General features: G+C 40.4%; 2 protein-coding genes across 2 annotated transcripts; both read right to left on the reverse strand.

Moving 5' to 3' along the window:
* SFT2D2 (SFT2 domain containing 2) lies at window positions 1–11236 on the reverse strand. The gene is made up of 8 exons (XM_064467078.1): window positions 11033–11236; window positions 10160–10246; window positions 9663–9748; window positions 8507–8588; window positions 6396–6431; window positions 6221–6279; window positions 5426–5455; window positions 1–4780 (listed from the first exon to the last, which is right to left on the reverse strand). Exons 1-8 carry the CDS (start codon window positions 11183–11185, stop codon window positions 4741–4743), a joined length of 573 nt encoding a protein of 190 aa, XP_064323148.1. The 5' UTR covers window positions 11186–11236; the 3' UTR covers window positions 1–4740.
* Window positions 11237–12049: 813 nt separating this feature from the next.
* TIPRL (TOR signaling pathway regulator) lies at window positions 12050–23617 on the reverse strand. Its single transcript, XM_064467069.1, has 7 exons — window positions 23402–23617; window positions 20252–20431; window positions 19312–19411; window positions 17998–18129; window positions 17485–17580; window positions 16667–16729; window positions 12050–15039 (listed from the first exon to the last, which is right to left on the reverse strand). The coding sequence occupies exons 1-7, from the start codon at window positions 23500–23502 to the stop codon at window positions 14890–14892; spliced, it is 822 nt and encodes a 273-aa protein (XP_064323139.1). The 5' UTR covers window positions 23503–23617; the 3' UTR covers window positions 12050–14889.
* Window positions 23618–23624: the final 7 nt, after the last annotated feature.

Genomic DNA, 23624 nt, shown 5'->3' on the forward strand with positions numbered 1-23624 from the left:
TTTAATGCAATGACAACTTTATTGAAGGAAAAAAAACCAGTACTTGTAAGTAAAGATTTCACTTAGTTACAGAGAAAGTTGTAAGTTAGGAAAAAAAGATGTTTATCAAAGTAGAATTCAAACAGTGTAAATACATAGGAAAAGCACAACAGCAAACAGGATCAGTAACAGTATAAAACCTTGTTGAGAATTTCTGGGTTTGGTTTTTAATTTTACAAAACAATTCCACAGCTGTTAAAAAAAATTTAGTGTTGTCCCATTACAGTGAGGTATGTGGTTTTAAGAAAAAATACCATTTCTGTGCTTTCTGTCCTATATGGTCAGTATTTGCTATGGTTGTAACCATCAGTATTTAAGACAAATGTGTGTTTAAGCGTTATCCTCCTCCTCAGTTTTGAGAGTCTACAGTAGCAATAGTGATCTTACTTTCATTATCATGATTATCAAAACTAAGCAAGAACCATTCTCAAACTCAACAGAGGCTCTTTCAGTCTCATAGGACACAGCAGAAGAGCTTCAAGTGCCCACACCGCTCCACAAGGCACTTCCCGGAACGTGAGTTTCAGACTGTACATAAGCATTGTAGGCCAGCTGCAATCTACTCACAAGTTATGATCGATTCAAGCCTGCCATCCTGCACCTAGCTGGAAGCCACCCCATAGCAGAGTCTCTGCCCTCCCCCAGGTGTATAGTAAGTATTCACACATAAAGCCTAACACACTTTGTTTTAAAACATGATTTCTTAAAAGAATTTCAACTTGGTGCAGAAATTTCTTCCTTGGTTTTTGTAACAGCTCATGAACAATCTCATTACTGTAAATACTAAACAAGATTAAATTGTTCATACCACCACTGTAGAACAATCTCAGATAGTACCAGTATTCACAACAGTCTTCATCACCTGAAACAGAGCAAAACTCTGAAGTAATGAAACCCCCCACACACATTTTAATGTGTGGAATATCAGTACTTCGGGAACAGATGACTACCACCCTCCCCATTTCTACTATATCTGGAAAGTCAGCTGATCCCAGATATGCACATTTCATGCTAGAACTGTATGCTAAGGCTGCTTGGTTAAGGTGATGTTATCTGTACTGCAAAAAGTAAAAAAGTGGATAGGCACAAACAAGAGTGAGGCTGGGCAAAGAGCACTTTCTGGCAGAACACTAAATCCTACCGAGACGGGCATCCAATATCATACAAGTTTCTTCAGGAAAGTCAGCCTTGATTTAAGTGCTGTAGGCAGCTGAGCAAGGACCTTGGGAAGCAAGGAGCTTTATGATTAGAAACCAAACATCTCTATTTGCAGTAGAGCACACATAACAAATGTTCCTGCCTTGAAAGACATTAAGATAGAAAACTAGAAAGGGCTTCAGATATGCCCACCATGCTTCCTGCCAAGCAGATAACCAAAGCTGATGATATAAAAACTTAACACACAGTAGTTTTAATGACGGGGGGGGGGGGGGGGGGGGCGGGGAAGGTGTAACAGTATAATCTAATTCAGATGGAAATTGGTCGAGGGGGAACATTCATATACTAGTTTACAACCTGATTATGTAAAATCATATAAAATGAAGTATTTTAACAAAGTGGAAAAATCTTTTGCTGCTAAACTTGGCAACAGCCTAAACACAATTACTTCTAAGTGAGTAAGAATCTAAAGAGTTTTGTTCTGATAGAGAAGAGTTATTTTAAATCAAAACTGCTTGTAGATGAAGTGACAAACCCTGAGTATGTTTCACACATTGGCAAGAATATGCTGAGTCTCTCCTACTGTCTGACCTTCACAGAAACATTAGGCATTAGGGTTGCATCTCAATTGCCCTTATACAAACGAATTCTGTAAACATTATCAAAGTCCCAGTAAAAGACTAACACAGGTCCTTTGACAGATGTAAATTAGGTTTTGAACCTACTCCCTGATAACAAAAGATACACACCAGTTTAGATACTCGTCTTAGATCAGTCAGGGCAACATAACCCCAGTGGCACTCTGATGATCCTTACGTCTTTGCTATCTCCCCTTGGGTGCCCTTCCTTTAAAAGCACGATTGCGTATCCTCATGTGCTATGCAGTCAAATGAAGATTTGTTCTTTTCTCATACTGAATAAAAGGCTGTGGAGCTGGAACTACAGCTTTAAGGGGGGGGGGGCAGAAATCCATTTAAATTTATCCACTATCTACTGGTAGGTTCCTAAATTTCCTAATTCTAAGTGGTTGTGCTCACAACAGTCAAATAAAAGGTTCCAGTTAGCTAGTATGCAAGTTGAAAAACTAATATTCAGCATACCCAATTCTAGTGTTCTTCTAGAGGTACTGCTAGAGAGTCAGGGTACCACAACCCTGCACAAGCTAGTCAAGGAATAAGCAAAAGGCTTTTACTTCTCCTAGTCTGAAGGACTCAAAAAAAGAACCCCACAAGTCAAATTCCATTGTTGACTGCTGATGAGCCTGGAATGATGATCCAAGTTAACCTAACTTTCCTGGAGAAGGGAAGGAGAAGTAACACATGCTATACCTGCAGCGTTTTCCAGGAACACCCAGAGATGTTAAAACTACAAATATTGGAATGTAAAAGGCATTAGGGTTGCATCTCAATTGCCCTTATACAAACGAATTCTGTAAACATTATCAAAGTCCCAGTAAAAGACTAATACGGGTCCTTTGACAGATGTAAATTAGGTTTTGAACCTACTCCCTGATAAAAAAAGATACACACCAGTTTAGATACTCGTCTTAGATCAGTCAGGGAAAAGAAATATGAGTATTATTTAATTCCCAGTCTCTCTTGGGCATTTAACTAATTCTTCCTTCCAAGAAAAGTAATAGTCAACCTAGTTATTTCAACACTAACTTCCAAATCCTAAGGGGGAAAAAAGCATCTGGACATAGCACTTGAAAATCCTCCTGTATAACTGATTCATCTCATCATCAGTGCCATATTTTCAAGATGGCATTTTCCATTCAAAAGCCTTTGTAACAGTAACTCTAGTCAGCTGGAATCCACAGAAAGCCTGTTAAAATTTCTCTTCCATACCATCCTCAAAAGGGAGTATTTTTTTTTAGAGGCTCCTAACAGCAGGATGATACTATGCTTTATAAATTATCAGAAGGCCACGTAGGTTTAAGATTTTGAATTAACTCAGTTTCTAGTAACTTTCTGGAAGCCATAGAATTATTTGGCTTCACTGTGGGCTTATACTTTATTGCCAAGTAGGTCTAGGTTTTTCCTACATTAAAATCTTTGTGGTACAAGTCAGGGATACACTTGCCATGCAAACCCAATACTGTTAAATGACTAAACTCTTGGTAGATGGAGGAAGAGAGGATCCAGTTCATACTAAAGTCCACTGGATAATCATCTTCACAGACACTGACTCCAGCAAGACAGTTTGGTAAGAGGGAAGGTAAAAGCAGTTAAACAGTATCTCACACAGCAGAAGTGGGAATCTGAGCTCAGATATTAAACAACTGACCACTGGTTTGGGAGTAAATGATTATACAAAGCTCAGAAGATAAAGAGAATGTAGAGTGGCCTTGGAATTTGGATACTGACTGTTCAGCATTTGTTTGGAGCTGGCAGCTAGATTGTTACATGCTTTCTTTGCTAAGACAGGCAATAGAAAATTATACTTTCTCCTCAAAGCAGTAGTTTACTAGTGTGTGCAACAGCTTTAGAAGAAACAAAACTGATCCAACTTACAAAAAAAAAAGAAAAAAATGTTGGATTTTCAACTTATTTACAAGTTCAGAAGAAAAAATTCTTCTCCCTGGCCCAGACTGCTTAAACAACAGCCCACTTCCACCTTATCATCAGTTTGTCCTTTGAGAAGGGACATACATAAATTCTCTCTTTGCTTACCTATCATGCCCTCAGCTTCACACTGCTCCTGTCCTACAGCTGGGGGAAAAGAGAAGCACCTTGCTTCATGTGAAAAAGTTCAGTTTCCTACCTTGTATGTATCGCCATTAGCTGTAGGCAAGGCAAAGAACTCAGGTTCATGGCAGCTGAAAAATTCTATTAACCTTATTTTGCAAGTGCTTTTCCTACGGGAACAAGTTTTTACAGACGAAGATGTCCCTTTCAGGTATTCTAAGGAAACGCCATCAGTCTAAACTGAAAATTAAATACTTCATTAAAGATGCAAACATTTCATAGTTACTCCAAAACAGTCTTTTCATTTAGAATGAAATCTTTTAGAAGTCTCAAAACCTAAAATTTTGCAAGAGAGGCAAGAAGAGACAATACCAATACTCAATTATCCAAGGCAAACAGTGCAAAGATTAAAGTGACATAAGGCTATTTACAAAAAGCAAGTTGCCAGTAAGAAATCAGTTGGCGACTCATTTTTTTCTTGAAATAGAAATCCTGTAGACTGGCATAGTCCCATCAGAGTCAAGGTGTCCATTTTACAGCCTTCATGTACCACTTTGTTACTTTTGCAAAACCAAACAAATACATGATTTTACATAAGAATTATCATAACAAATTCTGGATGTCTGCCCAGTTCTTCTGCCAGATCAAACTTCATTTGATCACGAGCACCCTGCCCTACAGACACCAATCCTTACAAAAACCGAGCAATTGCATACACTGGATTTAACACAAGGAGCTTCTAACACCAGGCTGAAAGGCACATGTTTAAGACAAAAATAGGAAAATACATACACAGTGATCTTAACATAATTCTACTACACTTCATAAAACTTTTGTGAAGCATCCAGTGTTCCTGTTAGGTCAGACAGACTGAGACACATTTCTTCACAGCATCCCTAAAGGCAGGAGAAAGGGAAAAAAAAACAAAACAAACAAACCAGTCACCTCAGTTATGCTGCTTGACAACACTCATTCCATGCTGCTATCACACTGACACCGGGGACTTTAAAGATCAGCTGACCGTGTATTAACTGCACTTACATAAGTTACATGACTACATGATGCATTAGAGACAAGCGGGTCGGCTCACCATCCGCCTCCCCAGCTGCAATGGAAATGATGCTTGTGTTGAGGTGGTGCGCTGAGGAAGGGTGGGGCTGATGGAGCAGGATAGAGAACTCTGTGCTCAAACACAGAATAGTGCTCATAGGGGAGAACAGGAAAAAAAAGGCACGCAGAAGAATACACTTTGTAGCATTTTAGACCAACATTTAGGCATTCCAAAGGCAAGCCTTAAGTTTAGCCTGTGGTCAGCACACCTACATATTTTTATAGGAAGCCCTCTGATTTTGTTACATTTGTGTTCTCCCACTAGATAAGATGCTTGGTTTCATTTTCAGGTTTAACTATGTGTACTTCCTCCCCCTAAAACACCAGCATGGAAAAAACTTGTAAAGCCACACATTACAATGCTTCTATAAACTATCTTCTGTATCATTAAACCTCAAGATGACAAAGAGTAAAGGAGTAGTGAAGCTTACCTTGCAAATGGAATGAAGGAAATGCTGTACCTAAGAAGAAAGATTTTTGAAGTTATTCTTCCTGTCAAACTTTATTAGTCACAAACAAGAACAACCACCCCTCTGATGCTCTAAACAGGTAACTGCAAGACACACACGCAAAATGAAGCTTTGGGTATGTGAGCAAGAGGAACGAGTATCCTTGCAAGCCATCTTAGCCCAGCCAGGTTATGAAACACTATGGCAAATCAGGGGGCATATTGTAGAAGCATTTTAAACACAGTTCTCCTGCACCCGATATTCTTTATGCTTCAACACCTACTGGCAGGTAAGATTAGTCTTCAGGGCTGGCTAGATGTTCGTATCCATTTCTGTACTACTTCTGTGACATTACATGGAACATATGTTAACTTAAAGAATGCTCACACTTAATTTGATTGGCATATCTGGGTCTTTTAACAAGACAAGGTCGGGAGAGCGTAAAAGAGGAATCCCAGACAATAAGCAGCAAATTGATTTAAAAGGGAAAGGAAAAATGCAGTTTTACTTCAAGCTCAAAGAAATTAAACACATTCAAAGGAACCTCCCTGAGAAATGGAGCCCTGAGCTCCATCTCCAAAGCCTCTGAAATGGTGTGAGAGACCAAGAAGCAGGAACAAGCCTGCTCCTCACTGATGCATTGTCTTGCACCTAGGGGAATAGTGAGGTAAAAATTCCCCATCCCTCTAACTCATGCAAGGTCAAAATCCACTCAGAATTCAGCTACTGATGTCAGGTGCCATAGAAAATGGAGTGTGTGGGGAAGAAAACACTTACCATGCCAAGGCAAAAAACTGTAAGATGCAGAAAAGGAGTGCAAGTCCTTCCTTACGCCACTGGAGGAAGAGAGAAGGGGCAAGGGGCAATATAGTACACAATGAGTCAACAATGTAAGTGCCTTATTTTTAAAATATACTCCAGTTATATACACATATAGGACTCAAGTACTCACCCAGAAAGCAGAACACAGTGTTAGTACAAGACACAACTAGGAGAAAACAAACAATTTCTATTAAACATAGAAACAACTCCAGTTTTTATAGATACTGTAACACTGTAATGGGTTCCTTCACAGAGCAAAAACAGATTACATCATTTCATAGTTTTAGCCAACCCTGCATAAGAGTGCCCCTTATTTATTATGCTTTTGCTATTACACTTCTGAATTGAAGAAATGAGAAACTATCAGCCTGATATCTCCAGAAAATAATTTTATGGTTGCAAATGAACAAGTGGAAGAGGTTTCTACAGCTTTTTTGCAATATCAGCAGGTTCCTACTTCATCCCACACACTTCTTGGCGTTACAGGAATATACCATACTTCACTGTTTTGCTTAAGTTAAGACTTTTCAGTTTCAACTCTAGTCTTACTGCTTCTGTACATTTCCTGTTGATTCTCAAGGTTACCATGGGGTTGAAGTTACGTCACTACTTAATTCTTACCACCTAAAACCACAATACACTTTCAAGAACTTTCAGCTGTTGTTTAGTAGCTCTCCTGGTTAACATGAAGTCCAGCACAGCCATTCAAACTAGCACATTTTTCAGAGTTGCACTCTCTTCACTACAGTTAAAATCTTGGGGGGTAGTGGGCTGTTTTGGATTGTTTTCTGTTTAACCCTCAGTTTTAACAGAAACCTCCTTTTAATGCAAGTTTTAATTTTCAATTTAAGAGAGGACAGCTCATTTATCTATGACAGATGCTGATAATTCATCTTTCTTCATCAACGCCTAACAGCCTTTTGATATACATGTACCATTGTGCTACTAGAGATTATGACGTGCATTTTTCGGCTTGAGTTAAAAAAAAAAGATTTAGTACTGCGTATTCAAGACAGTAACACATGCACTGCGAAAGGAATCATACACTTCACCTCAACCATGATTACTGACATTAAATGTAGTTTAACCATTAGTTTTAAGATTTGCATATTGGTCTAAATACTACATCATACATCTCATAACTGGCTTTATTCCAGTGAACAACGTTCAAGGCATCCTCCTGACTTCAGGCATCCTCTATGCATACAAAACAAACACTCCATGCAGTAGACTTCTTGCCTGCTGCTGATCTGCGTGCATGCACAGTCAATTTCTCAAGCTCTATCAGTTGCCTGCAGCCACTCTGGATGTTTAAAGACAAAATAGGAAGCGCTGATGCCAAGCAAATGCTCTGAAGACATTCACACTGAAAAGGGGAGGACAGTTCCATGCAAGTTAAACCACCTTCCAGATTTTAGACTCTCCAAGTGAAAGTGTGGAATTTTAATAGACAAAAATGCACGTGCACTTTAAACAAGAAAGCCTGAAACTTAGCGGTAATTTTCACACACATACCCCCAGTAGATGGTTGGCCACAATTCCCATCTTTTGAAGACAAAAATAATTCCAAGGGCTGATTCAGTTGAATGTTGCAGTTTCACTGTGTCATATGAGTTTCAAAACCTGAAGCTATCAGCCAACTGGGATGATTTCTGTATTTTTAATGCAAGATGACCAAGCCATAGAGAGAGATTCCCCAGTTGCTTTGTCAGGAAATAACATTTTTAGCAAGGTGGAAATACCTACACAGCTCTTTAAAGCAGATCAGATAGAATATAAAAAGACAAAATCACGCAAAATAGAATGTCTAACAGCTTCCATAGCACAACTTTTTAAAAAATAGTTTCCCACCTTTCATCTTTCAAGCAACATGAAAATACTATGTTGTGTGACCTCAAGCACCCTAAAAAAAAATCATGTGCACGGTTCACACATGCTGGCCACAGACCCTTAATGTTCATTTAGCATAACAACCCCGCTGCATAATAGGAAGGTGGCTTTCTAGTGCTACACATACCTTTCCCACTATAGGAGATGCTCAATATTTTAAGGGGGAAAAAAAAACCCAAACAAAGAAACCAAACAAACAAACAAAAAACCCAACAAAACAAAAAAAACTCACTGACAGACATATCTTGAGACTGTCTTGAGATGTAGTTAGATCAATGTATATCAAAGGACTTTACAACGAAAAATGTTTACACGTTAGCATGAGTTAAAACTGATTCCTTTGATACTTACTAGCATAACAGTAGTAGCAATCAAACGTGTAGGCTCAAACATCCTTTTTAATTGCTTCACTGGTCCCATAAGAAAGAGAGTGCTGTGAAAAACAAAACAGAAGTGAAACTAAGTACCTTTCCTCATCAAGGGGGGTTATTTTGTTAAATTGTCTGCTGTCATATGGGGCATCAGTACACTATACTCTTATGGTAATCAGTGCTGCCTAACAAAGGAAACAGGCTATACAATGTGACAAAATCCATTCCTGCTTTTCTTTGTGCAAGGTATTTATTATATAATTTTATTCATACATGTTCAGTTACAATTAACATAAGCAGAGCAGAACTATCAAGCTAGAAGCATAGGTCAAGGTCAGCTTCAATTAGATCATTCTTGACAGGTGCTTTTTTTAACCTACTTTTCAAAAATACCAGCCACAGAGGCTCTGCATGGATTGCCAAGTAATCCAGCTCAATTTCTCTACGTAAAAGGCCTTTTTCAGGCCTGGATCCATTCTTCAAAACCTTACCAGATCTGCAGCCCTCATTTAGACCCCTGGTGACTGATACTGCATGAATTATACAAGGTGAAGGTTTTGTCTAAGGTGGTATTTCTGCCTCATATACTATATTATTTTGCCTCATTACTATGTTATTTCCAATTCCATTTCTTGTGCTTTCTAACATATTGTTAAGTTTTCTCAATCACTGAGGGTTGTGTCTGTCACAAAGTCAATGGGGCTATGCTTCAGGAACCTCAATAGCCATGAAGGCTTAGCAAACAGGCCTACCCTGACAGACAGGCTTCCCCAGATATAATATATTCACCAAAACATGCAGGTCATTAACAAATGCAAAATGGCAAAGAATTATTTTTATCTTCAGGAGGGAAAAACCAACAAAATAAAAAAATCTCAAAGCACGAGTTTGATTCTTCTTTACTGATGAGTAACCTTTACCTTGAATGCATTACTAATAACAATAAACAAAAGTTTTCTTTACTGTTTCAGGGCACTACTAAGGAAACGCTGTTCCTTCAAATTCAGCGACAAGAGAATGATCTATGTAAGCAAATCCCACACAAATACAACAGTTTCTACCACTTATGTACCTTCACCTATTGTTCTGCTTTAGTGTCTCATCTTTATTATGAACTAATACATAAAGATTGTTACCTCCCAATAGATGCAATATTCCCCAGCGTATAAAACACTGCAAAGAGCACCAGCCCTTTCCTTGGTACCCATAGCAGACAACTACCCTAAAAAGGAACATTTAGAGAGAGGGGGAAGGGGGGAAAAATTAGTATTGTTTTTAAATTGCAGAATAAATATATCCAAGAAATGTGATAACAGAAGTCATCTTAGGAAAATTTAAACATGAACTGCAGAATCACACACACACACAAGAGTAAAATTGCATTTATTGGCATTATTAAGAGTTAGCGCACTGCATCCAACTGGAAGCGAGTCAAATGTCTTCCCAGAAACTCAGAAAAATCAAGCGACACCATAGAGCAAGGCTGTAATTACTGGGGCTTCTGAAACTTAAACATCAGGATTAGCAGTCCTGTGTCCCCTGCTCAAGCAGAGGGGTTGGATGAGATGATATCCAGAGGTCCCTTCCAACCCCTACCATTCTGTGATTCTGTGAACTGGCAAAAAGTCCTTACCAAGAGCGAGCAGAGGCATCCTATCACAAAACAAGCAATGAAGCCTTTCACCCTGCTGCCCCAACCTAATGAAGTCGCATCGATAACCTAGAAACGAGGAGAAAAATAAGAGTGCAAGTTATTGACTGGTAGATCTTGCCACATAGGAACTGTGTCAGTTTCCTCCGAGATGCCAAACTGTGTCCTAGCCCCATCGGAGCCGTTTTCCAGCATCCCCTTCGCTCTCCCGCGGGGAGCGCAGGTGCTGCTGAGGGACAGCCCCGCGGGGGAGCGGCCTACCCGCGCGGGACCGCCCACCCCCGCCGGCCCCGGCAACTTTCCCACTTTTGCTATTACACCAACTCCCCAAACAAAGAGGCAGGGGGTGGGTTGGTTGAGGGGGTTGTTCCCCCCCCACCCCCCCGCCCACACCCAAGCCGAGCAAGTGCAGGGGCGCGTTGCCGTCCCCCCGCTTTATTTCTGGGCCCTCTGCAGGCAGACTTCCCGTGCCCGGCCGGCCCGGGCTCGCCCGGGAGACCGACTCATCCTCTCCCACAAAAGAGAGAATCCGGGGCCCCTTTCGCAGGCGGCGACGCCCCCGGCAGCGGCTGCTCGCGGCGTAAAGCACGGCGACGGTTTAAGTACGAGCCAGAGACCTGCTCCAGAGGAACCGCCGTCCCCGGCAGCCCCCGGCCGGCTCCGCCCCGGGGAACCGGAGGCCCAACGAGGGGCTGAGGCGGCGCAGGCCGGTCCCGCCGCCGGCTCACCCGCGCCGAGGGGCGGCGCTGAGGGGCGACGCTGAGGGGCGGCCCCGGGTCCCCCTTCCCCAGCAACACGCCCCCCCTCCCCCAACCCCGGAGGGGAGGCGGGTGCGCGCGGGGAGCGGAGCGTTACCTGCTCCAGGCCGCTTGGATCCTCCGCGTCGCGACCGCTCAACACCCGCTTGAGCTTGTCCATGGCCGCCCGCCTCAACCCGCGCGCTGGCGGCTCTGCCCCAGGGGCTGCCGGACCGCCCTTCCCCTCCTCAGGGACTACCCGCTCCGGCATGCACCGCGCCGCGGCGGGCTACCTGCCCTCGGCAGGTAGCTGGCGGCCGGCAGCGACGGCGCGGAGGCTGCCGGGGGATGTAGGCCGCCGGGCGGGGAGGCGGGACGGCATCCGGCAGTAAGAAGCCAGCCGCCTCCAGGAATTTAGGAGCGGGGAAGTGCCGGTGAGTCCCCCTGGGGCGGCGGGGCGGGCTAGAGGCGGCACCGGGCTCCACCATCGCCTGAGGCGGTGAGAGACGCTGAGGGGAGGAAGGTCGTGGAGATGGCCCCGCCGGGACGCTCCAGGGCTCGGTGACAGCTGTCCTGGGGCAGGTGCACCAGCTCCCCTACTGCACACCTTCCACACCAGCAAGAGTTTAAGAAAGGTCAGGCTAGAGCCGATTCCCAGGTTCCTAGGGCAGAGGTTATCTTCATAGTAAGTTATAGGGCTGGTTTATGTTGGGGTTTATTTAAGAGACAGCAAACACCCACACCTTCCCTAGGAGCTGGGCACTTCTTACTCTTCCAAGCATATGATATGATAGCTGGCATCTAAACTGTCCTGCTATTTTCCAGACTTCAAAAAATAAAGCCCATGCCCTCTGCCAGTTTTACTTCTCCAGCTGCGTTCTATTTTCTCCCAGCCCTTTTGAATCTGTTACTTGCCAATAGTGAAGCTTACAGAAATATTAATCTAGATTTCATTTTGCTCCTGCTACTGTGGTTCTTCCCCCATTCTGAAAACGTCTCACCGTATTTTCATAACTAGCCAGAGTGGTCTGATGACATGCAAAGGCACATGGACGCGACATCTTACTAGGATACAAAATTCAGCATCGCAAGCTGTCATTTCAGTTCATTCTGCTCAGATGAAAACAGAACTATAAAACGTTTGGTACATTTTTATTTAGCGACATACAAGAAAGAATATAAGTGGCCACATGTTAAACTTGCCACAAAACAGCTGGAGAATCACCCCACAGCCTCCCCCTAAAATTACATATCCAAGGTGGTACTTTTGTGTGGAAAATTTGTGCTGGAGAGATTGTGATACACCAGTTTATACTGCTGCGTCTTGATAATCTGTGCGGTATAAGAGTCAGACAGTGCTCAGAATTTTACTCTCTAGTAACTGTAACTTCCTAAATGTGTTCTTGTGATTTCTCCAACGTGTGTGTTCCACTTAAATGCACAGCAGCCAAAATAGACATCACATATCTATATAGTCAGGTTTCAAGTCTATTCAAGACAACTCTATCAACAGGTCACAGATTAGTATGTATGGTATGGGCAAGAGAATACACCATATAAGATAAACATGCAGAGCACCCTTTCCAACGCTAGGTGTCGATTCTGTGGGTTCCCACCCACTCAATGCTTTAGCCCAATGGAGCTTAATGTTAGCATCACCCACCAAACCCAAATCACAATCTTAATGAGTGAATGCAGTTATAGTTTCCTTCATGCTAGCACTATATCAGCTCTCCTCTTGGTCACTACCAGCTTTAAAGTGTGTTTTTATAAGCCTTTAAGGCATGTAAAATACATCCTTAGAGTAAAAGAAGTGCCATGATTTACTTCTACCAGCAAAATCTCTCTTCACCCTCTATTTGTTGATCCCTTCCTTTTCACTCTCTTCCCGTATCCCTCTATCACTGCAGTGGACCTAAATAATCCTCTATTACCAAATTATTTTTGATCACTTCCATGCTATGTTCATTTGCAGTCCCTTCTTCACCCCGACACTAAAGTCTTTAGGGAACAAGTGCAGGAAGATGAAAAAAGCCAACAGAATTTAGGCATCTAACAGGGAACCTCACCTCTAATTCAAAGTGGCCATAAATTCACTCACCCAGATCATGTCTGGCTGATAATAATTTCTTTCAGAGACTGTTTCAATCCAGTTCTCTTCACTCATTTTATCCTACAGATCATAAGGTTTTTCTTTTTTTTTTTTCCAGTAATCCTGTGCAAAGGATTCCAAAGATAAGGCTGAAGGTGTATTTGGGGAAAAAAATACTCTCATCAATACCTTTTTACAAAATAATCCTCACAGACCCTCAGTGAGATAGGTGTGTATTATCTCTCATTTTTACATACAGGGAACTGAGCCCCAAAGAAGTGACTTCCATGTGGTTAGAGTAAATCAGTGACACAGGAAAAACCAGTTAGTTCCTGCCTTTCAACCTTACAATCAATTCATTAGACCAGGCTGCCTCAAATAAAAGTGAAAAAAGTGTGGTGTTTGTTTTTGTTAAGAAAACAGTCACTTAGATGGCAGTAGACTTCTCTTCTAAAAACCTCAGGGTCTTCCCTAAGTGAAAAACATTTCTCAAACGACCTGGTTATATACCAGGTTTTGAGGTGGGTTGTTTCTATTAAGCTATGCAGTGTAGAATATGAAGATTTTTAAACAAAAACTCCAAGACATCAGAATGTGTACACATTCTTGTCTGCCAACACCTTAAACCGCAAGGCTTCTTGTGCTTAACGCTGAGTGTGAGCGGTAAACCTGGACAAGTCTGTTTAGCTCCCCCATTCTTAGGCCAAACCCTTAACATAATTTAGGATTTCCAAAAGCAAGACAAATATTTTAGAAGTTTAATCTACAAAGTGTTGAGTTAAAACCATGATTATACATGTGATCACACTTCTATTAATATCAGAACTTAAAGAATTTTAAAAATAAAATGAAATTATGTATCTGGAATACATGTTAGCATCCTTTTAAGGCTATGTAGGATCTTCTTTCTCAAACTGCAAATACCGGCATTCCTTTAGGGATTAGAGACTAAACACCCCTCTCTTCCCCAGCCTTAACTCACTCTGCAATTTAGCAATTTGACTTTCAGGGCAGTATAATCATCGTACGCAGGCACCACCTGGTATGCCCAGGGAAGGTCAATACAGGACAATGCATTTCCAATATAGTACATGACTGTAGCAGCATACAGACCCCAAGCAATACTCTCCAGAACTGCCTAGAGAAACCTGGCTGACATGAGATTAAACTACTGTTTGTGAAGAGATTTGCCAATGTGTGTCTCTCTTAACCTCCAGCTTTTCTCCTGCTCTGGAGATAATGCCTCACAAATAAGGTAATTTTACCTTTATATAGTGTCAAACAAATGCAGGTTTTTTTCCCTCCTTAAACCTATCCTCAGATGAAATGAATATTCTTAAATTACAGTCTGGATCAGAGACCCCAGAAAGTAACTTAGTTGATTATCAGCTCACAGTAGGGGAAGCCAAGCAAAATGCGTAGTTTAGAACTGACAGCTGAAGATAAATGCAGAGGAATTTTTTTTTTACTGTGTATTATTTCTTAATAAAAATAAAGTCATGCCAACTTAATGACTCCAGTAGTCTCTTAGTATCTGAAGCAGCAATAACAAAATCTTCATAGAAGTGTTTGTGGTGGAAGGTCCAGACAACTAAACAGGCAACTAAACAGAACCCAGATTCTTAACCATGACAGTCTTAATCCAATGCTGCTGAAAACTATAACTCACCACGAATCTATCATTAACTCCAGATACAGGTTAAAAAACAAAACAAAACAAACAAAAACACACCATTAGCAAAACGTGCTTGAAATGTTTTCTCTCAGGGCTACAGAAAAATTAGCCAAATTCTTTATTCCACTAGTAGTGAAACCGCCCCCCATGGCAATGGTTACATGATCACATTATCTCCAGTCTACTTCAAGTCCATATAAAGTCACATTTATTTAGACTTAATACACATGGTTTCCAGTGATGCTTCTGGTTTAGGCTCCAGCTTCTCTGGGAATTCTAGTTTTTCACAGATTGTCTCCTTTATGGGTAGATACTGAGAGATCTCGTTAGGTTCCGTGAACAGGGAAGGTGGAACGTGCTATGAAGCAAAAATTTTCAATGAAACAAGTGAATGAAAGGCAGGGGGAAGGAAGGTATTCCAAAACCAAACTTTTACAGACAATTATTCTATAATTTACCTGACTTAAATACCTAAAATCAGGTATTTACCTTAGAACCTCAAATATAGTGTCTTTTACTCTTTGCGTGGATCAATACGCTAGGGTATTTAATGTTTTTAAGCAGCAGCTTAGAAGAGCTCAAGAAAGTCAGAGATATTAATGAACAATGTTTAAAATATATATATACACACATCATTTGATTGTAACAAAGAGCCTTTTTGAGGTTTTAGTTCTAGATGACGCTAGGATGGCCAGAAGGATCCCATGCTTAATGTCTTCTAGCTGTTGCAATATATCCACTGGAGTTGCTCAGATCTAGCTATCTAGCTATAATTGATATACCTCAAATTCTTAGTTTTATGAAGTCCACCACAGTCATTTATATGAAATACTGAAACTCATTGGATTTTAATTTAATATTTGAAGAAATTAGGTGGTTTCATTAAGTTAATCAATATCTTTATCTGGAGATTCCTGTAGACAATTTAACTTCACCACATACAAGACATTTGATTAAACACAAAAAACTATACTGAGCAAACCACCTTCAAACTTTCTAACACCATTCTCCAAAAAGTGTATCCAGAGCTATTCAAATACAACCTGTATTTTGACTACCCCTAATGCAAAAGGAATCATAGTGCTGTTTCGATTTTTTCAAACCTAAGTGAAGCAGGAATCTTTTTTGCTTTACAGATGCAAGCTGATCTAGGGAACTGAAAAGCCATATGCATTTCCTCTCTATAACAACAGGCAGTAAGAATTATTTAACAGTGTAGATGGTAACTTTTAAACATAAGGTGAAGTAAAACCTAAACCACTGATTTGTATTTCAAAACCCATTCAACTATCAAAAAGCTCATGTCTGGGTTTAGTCCTCATTATAAGGATCACATGTTGTTAAGAAATGATAGTGCCCCTTTCCTCAAAGAAAAGCATTTTGCAAAAATATTCCCTCAGAAGGTTAGTAACACATTAGCCACTTTTTACAAGTGAAGGAAAAACAAGAGAGAAGGAAAGTAACAAGGATACCCAAGATCAGGTGTTGGGTCAAGAATAAAAACCAACAGCTGCAACTCCAAATGTGTCACAAATTATTCTGAGCCATTACCAAAGTTTTAAGGTGGGCTATTAAACTTATTTGACAAAAAAAAAAAAAGAATTAATCTATTACCAAACAGATCTTAACCCCTAATACTACTTGCAAGCATACAACCAGCCCTGAAATTCAGCATTATGGGACACAGACTACCTCATTTTGTGGCTGAACAGTTCTATGAAAAAATAAAATAATAAAAAAATCTTGTTCACTCAGAAGTAGAAAAGTAACCCAATCCCATATCTCATCATGTTGTCTGAGTACTTACAAATGCTCTGAAATCACCAAAATAAATGTTGCATAAGCAGAAAGGTTTTCCCTCCATATCTATGCCAAATCTAACAAAGAATGACTTACTGTCACAGTATTTTCTATGCTGACCATAAAACAATTTTAAAAAGCAGACAGAAAAAAAAAAAACCCCATGTTTAAAAAAAATGCAATACCTTTAAACTTGATATTTTGCTTTCTCTGGATGTATATTCTCGCAACATGTAGGCCTTGTCAGCCTAATGGAAAAAAAAGGCAAAAATTAATTACAAAATTATCATCTAGTATCAGTGCAAAATGAGCATTTTTAAATACACTGAATTTAGTAAGCATTAGAATTTGGCTGACCACAGATTTTCACCTGGGAGCAGAAACGTTCATTCAAATTCATGAAGACAAAGATGTTTAGCAATGTTCTCTTTCCCAAAAATCACCTTTCTATGCACAAAAAAAACAATTCTCTGACTGAACATGCTTGTTAATCTTTACTCAGCTAGCACTCCTACATCACTGCAAATGCAGCTAGACGGAATAAGCAAACCACAACTGTTTCGTTCTGTATTATTTATGAGATACTAAAACTCAATGCAATATGGACAGTTATTTGCAAGTTAAAACTTGCAGTCATGTATTAGACAAGCCAAAAAACATTCACTTGGAGATGAGGATAAGAACAATACCACACCATTTACTGTTGCCTGTGTTTCCTCTTGTGCTTCCTCTCTAATCTGCAACTGTCAAATGTATTTAAATGACTACTTCACATGAGGGGTAACCTACTCTGCTCATACAATACCTAGCCCCACGGCTTCCAGCACTTGGTTGCCACTTCCACACCACCACAATAACAAAATACACTTGAAAGTTCAGTTCATGTAACCTCTATGCCCCCAAACATCGATATTAAATTACAGGAAGATCAGCATGTCTTCTCTGAAACTAACATAGCAAGAGAGCACCTGTAACATATTCATGATGGTGAATAAGGATTTACCTCATGATGAAGCCTTGTATCATTCATCCTGATAAGTACACCATCAACTCGCAAGAAAAACCTCAACAGTACAAAAAAGCTGGAAGGCATAACTCTCTGCAAAAAGAAAGATGTTCCATTTGGCATATTACAAAGTTTTACTTTAAGTATGCACTTATCTACCTCAGATATTCACAACAAAAGATAGTATGAGGGGCTTTCAGTAGTTAAGTAAAAATTTGGGCTGTTGATATGCTACAGCTATCATCGGACAGCAGGGCCCTGTAGCAGCATCTCAAAAGATTCTTAGGCAGGATGCAGAAACAGGGAAAAGATTGTTCCCTGAAGCAACTGACAGAAAGATTTCAAGACAACATAGTTTCCAGTAAGATTATATTTGTAAGGGGGAAGATAAAGAACTTTGCATTTTAAACTTTAAATCCCAGAAGGAACAACATGCAAGAAGTGACTGCATTTTGCATACGTTAGCCAACTGAGTCACTAAGCGTCTGATATACACCTCTTAGTACTCACTATTTTTACACTCAAACTCGATACGCCATGATCATGAAGTTCATCTTCAAACAGAAGTACTTCTTCAAAAAATATAATTTGTTCCCTGGCTTTCAATTTCTCTGTATTTATGTGTTCTGTTGTAGGAACAACCTAACGAAAAAGATTAAGAACAGTTAGCACATTAATTTGTTGCGAAGCTACATGAAGTTTGTCCTGATCTTTTAAATCCTATGACTGCTGTTTTTAGAAAGGAAAAAGCTTTTAGGGCACTAAGCTTAAAACATCCCAAATTTCTAAAAGAAAAAAGTTAAAATTAAAACCAAAAGTTTTGAAGAAGAAACATTAATCAAAGCAAAAAACCAAGAGTGGAAAATACTGAATAAACTTCCTTCTGGGTACAGGCTCAGCAGGGCTTCAGCTGCAACCAATTTTGCTCGCTTTCTATATTTCAAAACATTTGGAGATGTCTCGTGTTTAACACACAAATGAGAAGTTCTGGGTTATAAAAAAAGATTCCACACATTTAGTATCTCTAGGCCACTACAAACCCCAAACAGGATTCCAATAAAGCTTTTCCATGGAAAAAGAAGTACCTACATGTTTTCCACCTCATGATCTCCATATACACTCAGACACTTCTACTGCCTAAAGACTATGGGCCAACAAGACATCGTTTATTTCTATGCTGCGCTTTTAATTCCAGAACTCAAGTGATCTATAACTAGTGAGTTAATATAGATTATCTGCTTAGCAGCAAGCAATCCATATGCAGTAAAGAGAAGCTGGGAACTTCAGCCTTATTTTAAAGTAAATAAAGACAAGGGAGGGCCTGTGAGTTTAAATATGAGGCATTACCGTTGCAGACAAACATAAAGCCATTGAAAGCAGCCAGATCTACATATCTGCTTAGACAAATGGGCAAGGGACAGAGAGTAAAGGTACTAGAGAATTACACAGCTAATAGTTCTGTTGTGTGTGAGGAGCCCAGGGCTTCAGAGGGTTATCCAGCAAGTGCTGAAGATTCCCATGTGCTTTACTCTCTGACTAAGTCCTCACTAAGGAACACAATGGCACCATTTTATATAATACTAAAATCCTTAAAAAAAACCAAACAACCCAAACCCACAATTATTAAAACAAGCCACAATTTGATCAGGACAACATGCTGAGTCATGAAAAACCCAAACTATACTTTGAAGTCATAAACTATGAAGCATGAAAGATTTTACAGAAACCTATTGAAAGGTAAATGACAGCTTTTTAAAAAAAAAAAAGTGTTTGTGTTTGACAGAAACAATATGCAGTCAGCATTTAACAAGGAAAAACGGTTACCTTTAATGTGGCAGCATCACCCAGCAATGTTCCTTTGTAGTCTGTTGTGTACGTCCAATCATACGGCTTGACAACTTCCTTAGTGTGCTCAGTCTCACTCCTCAAGAAGTGGAAGAGAAAACAGCACGCTTTGTAGCAATTCTTAAAAAAATTACATCCTCACATAAGATTACGTATTATGATTCCCACACCCTTCAAAGAAGAAAAACAGCTGCATTGTCCATGCTGCAATGACGATGTCAGACTTGATCATACAGTATTGCTCCTTTCACAATGTTACCCTAATCAATTAGAAAACTGTTACCAGAACTCCTGTGCTAATGCTACCTCAGTGCTGAGTCAAAATAAAGATTTTTTTTGTTCAATGCTGCTGAAAATTTTGTATTTCAAGATCATTTTTTCTTAAGTAGACAGAAAGCAATCTGCTGATGACACACAGCAATCTCAAACACTGCTATATGCCTTAGCTTTCATGACATCTTCGATTTCTGTCTATGCTTTATTTCCAGGTGCTCTGCAACTAATTTGGTAAATACTAAGCAGTACAATTAGTTCTCATGCACAGTGATTGTTCTGCTATATTCCTAAGGCTAAGGTTTTGAACACGTACAGCATTTTGCACTTTGAAACAGCACACAATACAATCTTGTAACGCTTGAGGCCCTACGAGTTTGAATAAACAGAAAGAGCATTAAGCCATGTTAAACTTCTAATTTATTTTAACAGCCAAGGTGCAACTGAAAAATATAGTTGGCTGAATTTAACCCATAGGATGATCATGGCAAAGAAACACTATGTGACTTCTGTGAGCACACACTGTATCTACAGCATAACCAAATGCAGCATGGTCTTCACAAGTTCAGTCTGTTCTTTTAACTACTTTATGATACAGTTTCACATAACACACCAGTACTTGCCCACTGGTGATAAAATACTGTACCTGCTCTCTTGCCACTCCTCTGCACAAGCCACTTTGATCATACCTTGACAATTATTGACACATTTTAAAGCATCTGTTGCATTGAACTCAATTCCAAAACCACGATCGTGCTGTATTCTTAGGATATTGTCCCCAAACATCATCTCTGGCAGGGAAGGCATGTGTAATTCATCAGCCAATCTGCACAGAAGAACAGAAGTCCCGTGAAGAGAAATCAGTCAGCTATAGCTCAGTGAAAGCAATCCTTGTTATGGAATAAGTGTTCTTTAGACCACGGTAATTTAGAAGACACATTGTCAATATGTTCTGCAAAACTTTGTTGTTTTCCCAGTTTAATCACTTGACATGAATTGCAGAGTCATTGATCTGAAGTGACTTTTCCACTACAAAAGTATTCCTAAAGTTTTCTTTCTCCATCAGGCTCGTACAAAAGTCTTGTACATGAAGAATCAAAAAAAATATCTGACAAGCATGAAGTAGCAACTTTCAACCTGTTGTGGCAAATCCCTGGATTATCCACAAACTACTTCAGCAGGAGCCCAAAAAGAAGTTTTAGGTAAGAGCGCTCATTGTCAGCAAGTTTAAATTCACTTCACAGTGGTCCATACCTCCCAATTTAGATACCTACAAAAAGGGGCTGAAAACAACCCTGGCAGAGTATATGAAAAGTGCAGGAGACACAACTGTGCCCTACTGCTTTCCCAAGCTGGTAAAGAATACATACTGGTATTTGTAGCCATAGGCATGAGAGCCATAGGCACAGCCACAGACCCAACTGAACAAAGTACTGCAGGAACCAAACAAGCACGATCTCTGCAGAAAATCTCAAACGATCCTATTTCACATTTTGTTTTACATCAGTCTTTCTACTTATATGTACGTATATACACACACTATATATAAACACACACACCACCGCTTTATATACACACTGACCTTATTTGCCAAAAGGCTTCATATGCTGCTTTTCCTCCCTACCACTACCTGCTTTACTTATCAAGACCAAAAAGAAATACATGACATCTGGAGAGAAGAAAACTTTAGGAAATGCACCAGTTATAAGGAGGGGAGAAACAGAATTGTCCTAATCACAACTTTCCCTTTGATAATAAGGCATTCCCGAACAAGTGGCTATTTCTGTAACCCTGCATACAAAAGAACATTATGCTAACCAAACTGGAACAAAAACTGAATTTATCGACCTGGAGAATAAGATCCTATGTCCTTCTCAGAGAAGGCAGAATAACGTCATGAACTTTTCCATTTCATCAAGTGTAGGCCCCTTGACCTGCAAAGACCCATTCAGTGCAGAAAGGAGTTCTTGGCTATGGCACATTTAATCTTTCACCTTTGCACAAAGGTTGCCAAGGGATTTTTGTGATATATATTTGCCAGAAATACAAATCCTGCAGATACTAATGATGTTCCCCAAGCAATAAAAAAGGCAAAATGCCAAGAGAAATAAATTTTAAAAGGAAGCTGGCTAAAAGCACCGCAACTGGATAATTCTTGACTCTTCACATTTGAAGTGGAGGAATTGTTTTGTGGATCTCGTGCTAGGTGCCAAGACCTACAAGTAAAGGCTAACTTTGGACTTCTATTCCCTACCCTGCAAAATACTCTGTGTTCTTTCAAGCTTGCATTGTGGTTCTTGCATCTTTAATTTTTGGCCTCTTTCAACATGTTCTGAAAAACTCTCTGTCCCTCAAAAATATGTAAACAGATACCGGTAATTTCTGAAAATTACAGAGTGAGGTGACTGTTTTAAAATAGCTACAAGTTAAGGAAACTGAATAAATCAGAAGATGAGTAAAACAGGCAATTTGGCTTCTAGACTGGCCATTCAAGTCTCTCTCTTGTTTACTGGTAATGAAGAGAGTTAACATCCTCGTGAACTTAAGAATAAAGATATTAATTTTTAAGAGGTAGCATCCTACAAAATAAGTCCTCACAAACAGGCCATAGAAATGGGATATTCTGAAAATAGCCCTTCTTCCCCTGTGGGACACAGGTACAGCTTAGGTGGATCTTGAATCGTCATTACAGAAAAATTACTAAACCACAGGATTCAAGTTTTCCTATTTGTAACTAAAGGAGCATTAGTGAGAAGCAGTTGGGGAAGATTATTTTAGGCATTGAACATAGGGTAAAGATGAAGTAAGGAACATAGTTTTTATCTGTTTTAAGGCAGATATCCAGGTGTTTTTTTTTTAAAGCATATAATGCAGTTACATTAAAAAATTTAACGTATACATAGTTTAATAAAAAAAGTGTAATATTTGAACACATGGGACTTTATTGAAAAATCACCCTCAGAAAAGTTAAAAGCGCCATGAATGAAGGCACATTTAACAAGACTTCCATCATGTATGTATTCCAGGAACTGAAACCAAGAAGTATCTGTCCAATTCAACTGCCACTAAGGTCAGCCATGGCACTACACAGCGGAACTCCTCAGTTCCACATGAGCAAATCTGATTTAAGTACTTGATGCTGGCACAGGAGCGTTTTCTCCAACAATTTGACAGCAGATGTTCAAAAAACATATAGACACGGCACTTCAGGACATGATTTAGGACGCATAGGGGCGTTGGGTTGGTGGTTGGACTTGATGATCTTAGAGGTCTTTTCAACCTTAACAATTCTATGAAATTACTACTACAAGGAGAGAGCAAATATCCACTGTCCTAAAACGGCTATTACCATGAAATAGCTTTTGACAGTCTGTGGAACATACTTAAAAGAACCTTAACCACCATTAAAAAGTAGTTAAGAAAAACTGGCTTCTAATTAGCAGGCTTAGTTCACAGAGACCCAGATCTCCAAAACAGTTAGCAATCATTAAAAACGAAATCCCAGAAAACACCTGTAACCCAAATCACTCGTTTCTCATGCCAAAGAATCAAGCTTGCCCTCGCAAAGAGAGGGCAACCCCCCCACCCCGGCCTACTGCAATAAAGAGCGCGTGTGTGTGTGTCCCACCCAGGAGACGTTATTTATTTCTTGCCCAAGGCGCCCCGCACCCCCCCACTGCCCGGGGGGGGAGGTCCCCGCCCGGCGGAGGCTCCCGGGGAGGGGCAGCAAGCCTCAGAGGTACCGCCGTTGTGTCCCGTGTTCACCCCACCGCCGCCAGACCCAGGCCCGCCGCACCTCTCGGCCTGCGCCGACTTCATGATGTGCGTCCGGGCAGCGCTCAGCTTCCACGGCCCGAAGGTGAAATCGCGCCGGCTGCTCTGGAAAACAGGGTGCATGGCGGAGGCGAGGGGCAAAAGAAGGGGCAGTAGAGCCTGCCCTAGCCCGCCTCGCCTCTCCGCCGTAACCCCTACGCCCCTCACGGAGCCACCGCCTCAAGGGATTTCCGCTTCCGGGGGCG

Source organism: Phalacrocorax carbo, chromosome 1 (genome assembly GCF_963921805.1).
Source record: "Phalacrocorax carbo chromosome 1, bPhaCar2.1, whole genome shotgun sequence".
Lineage (NCBI taxonomy): Eukaryota > Metazoa > Chordata > Aves > Suliformes > Phalacrocoracidae > Phalacrocorax > Phalacrocorax carbo.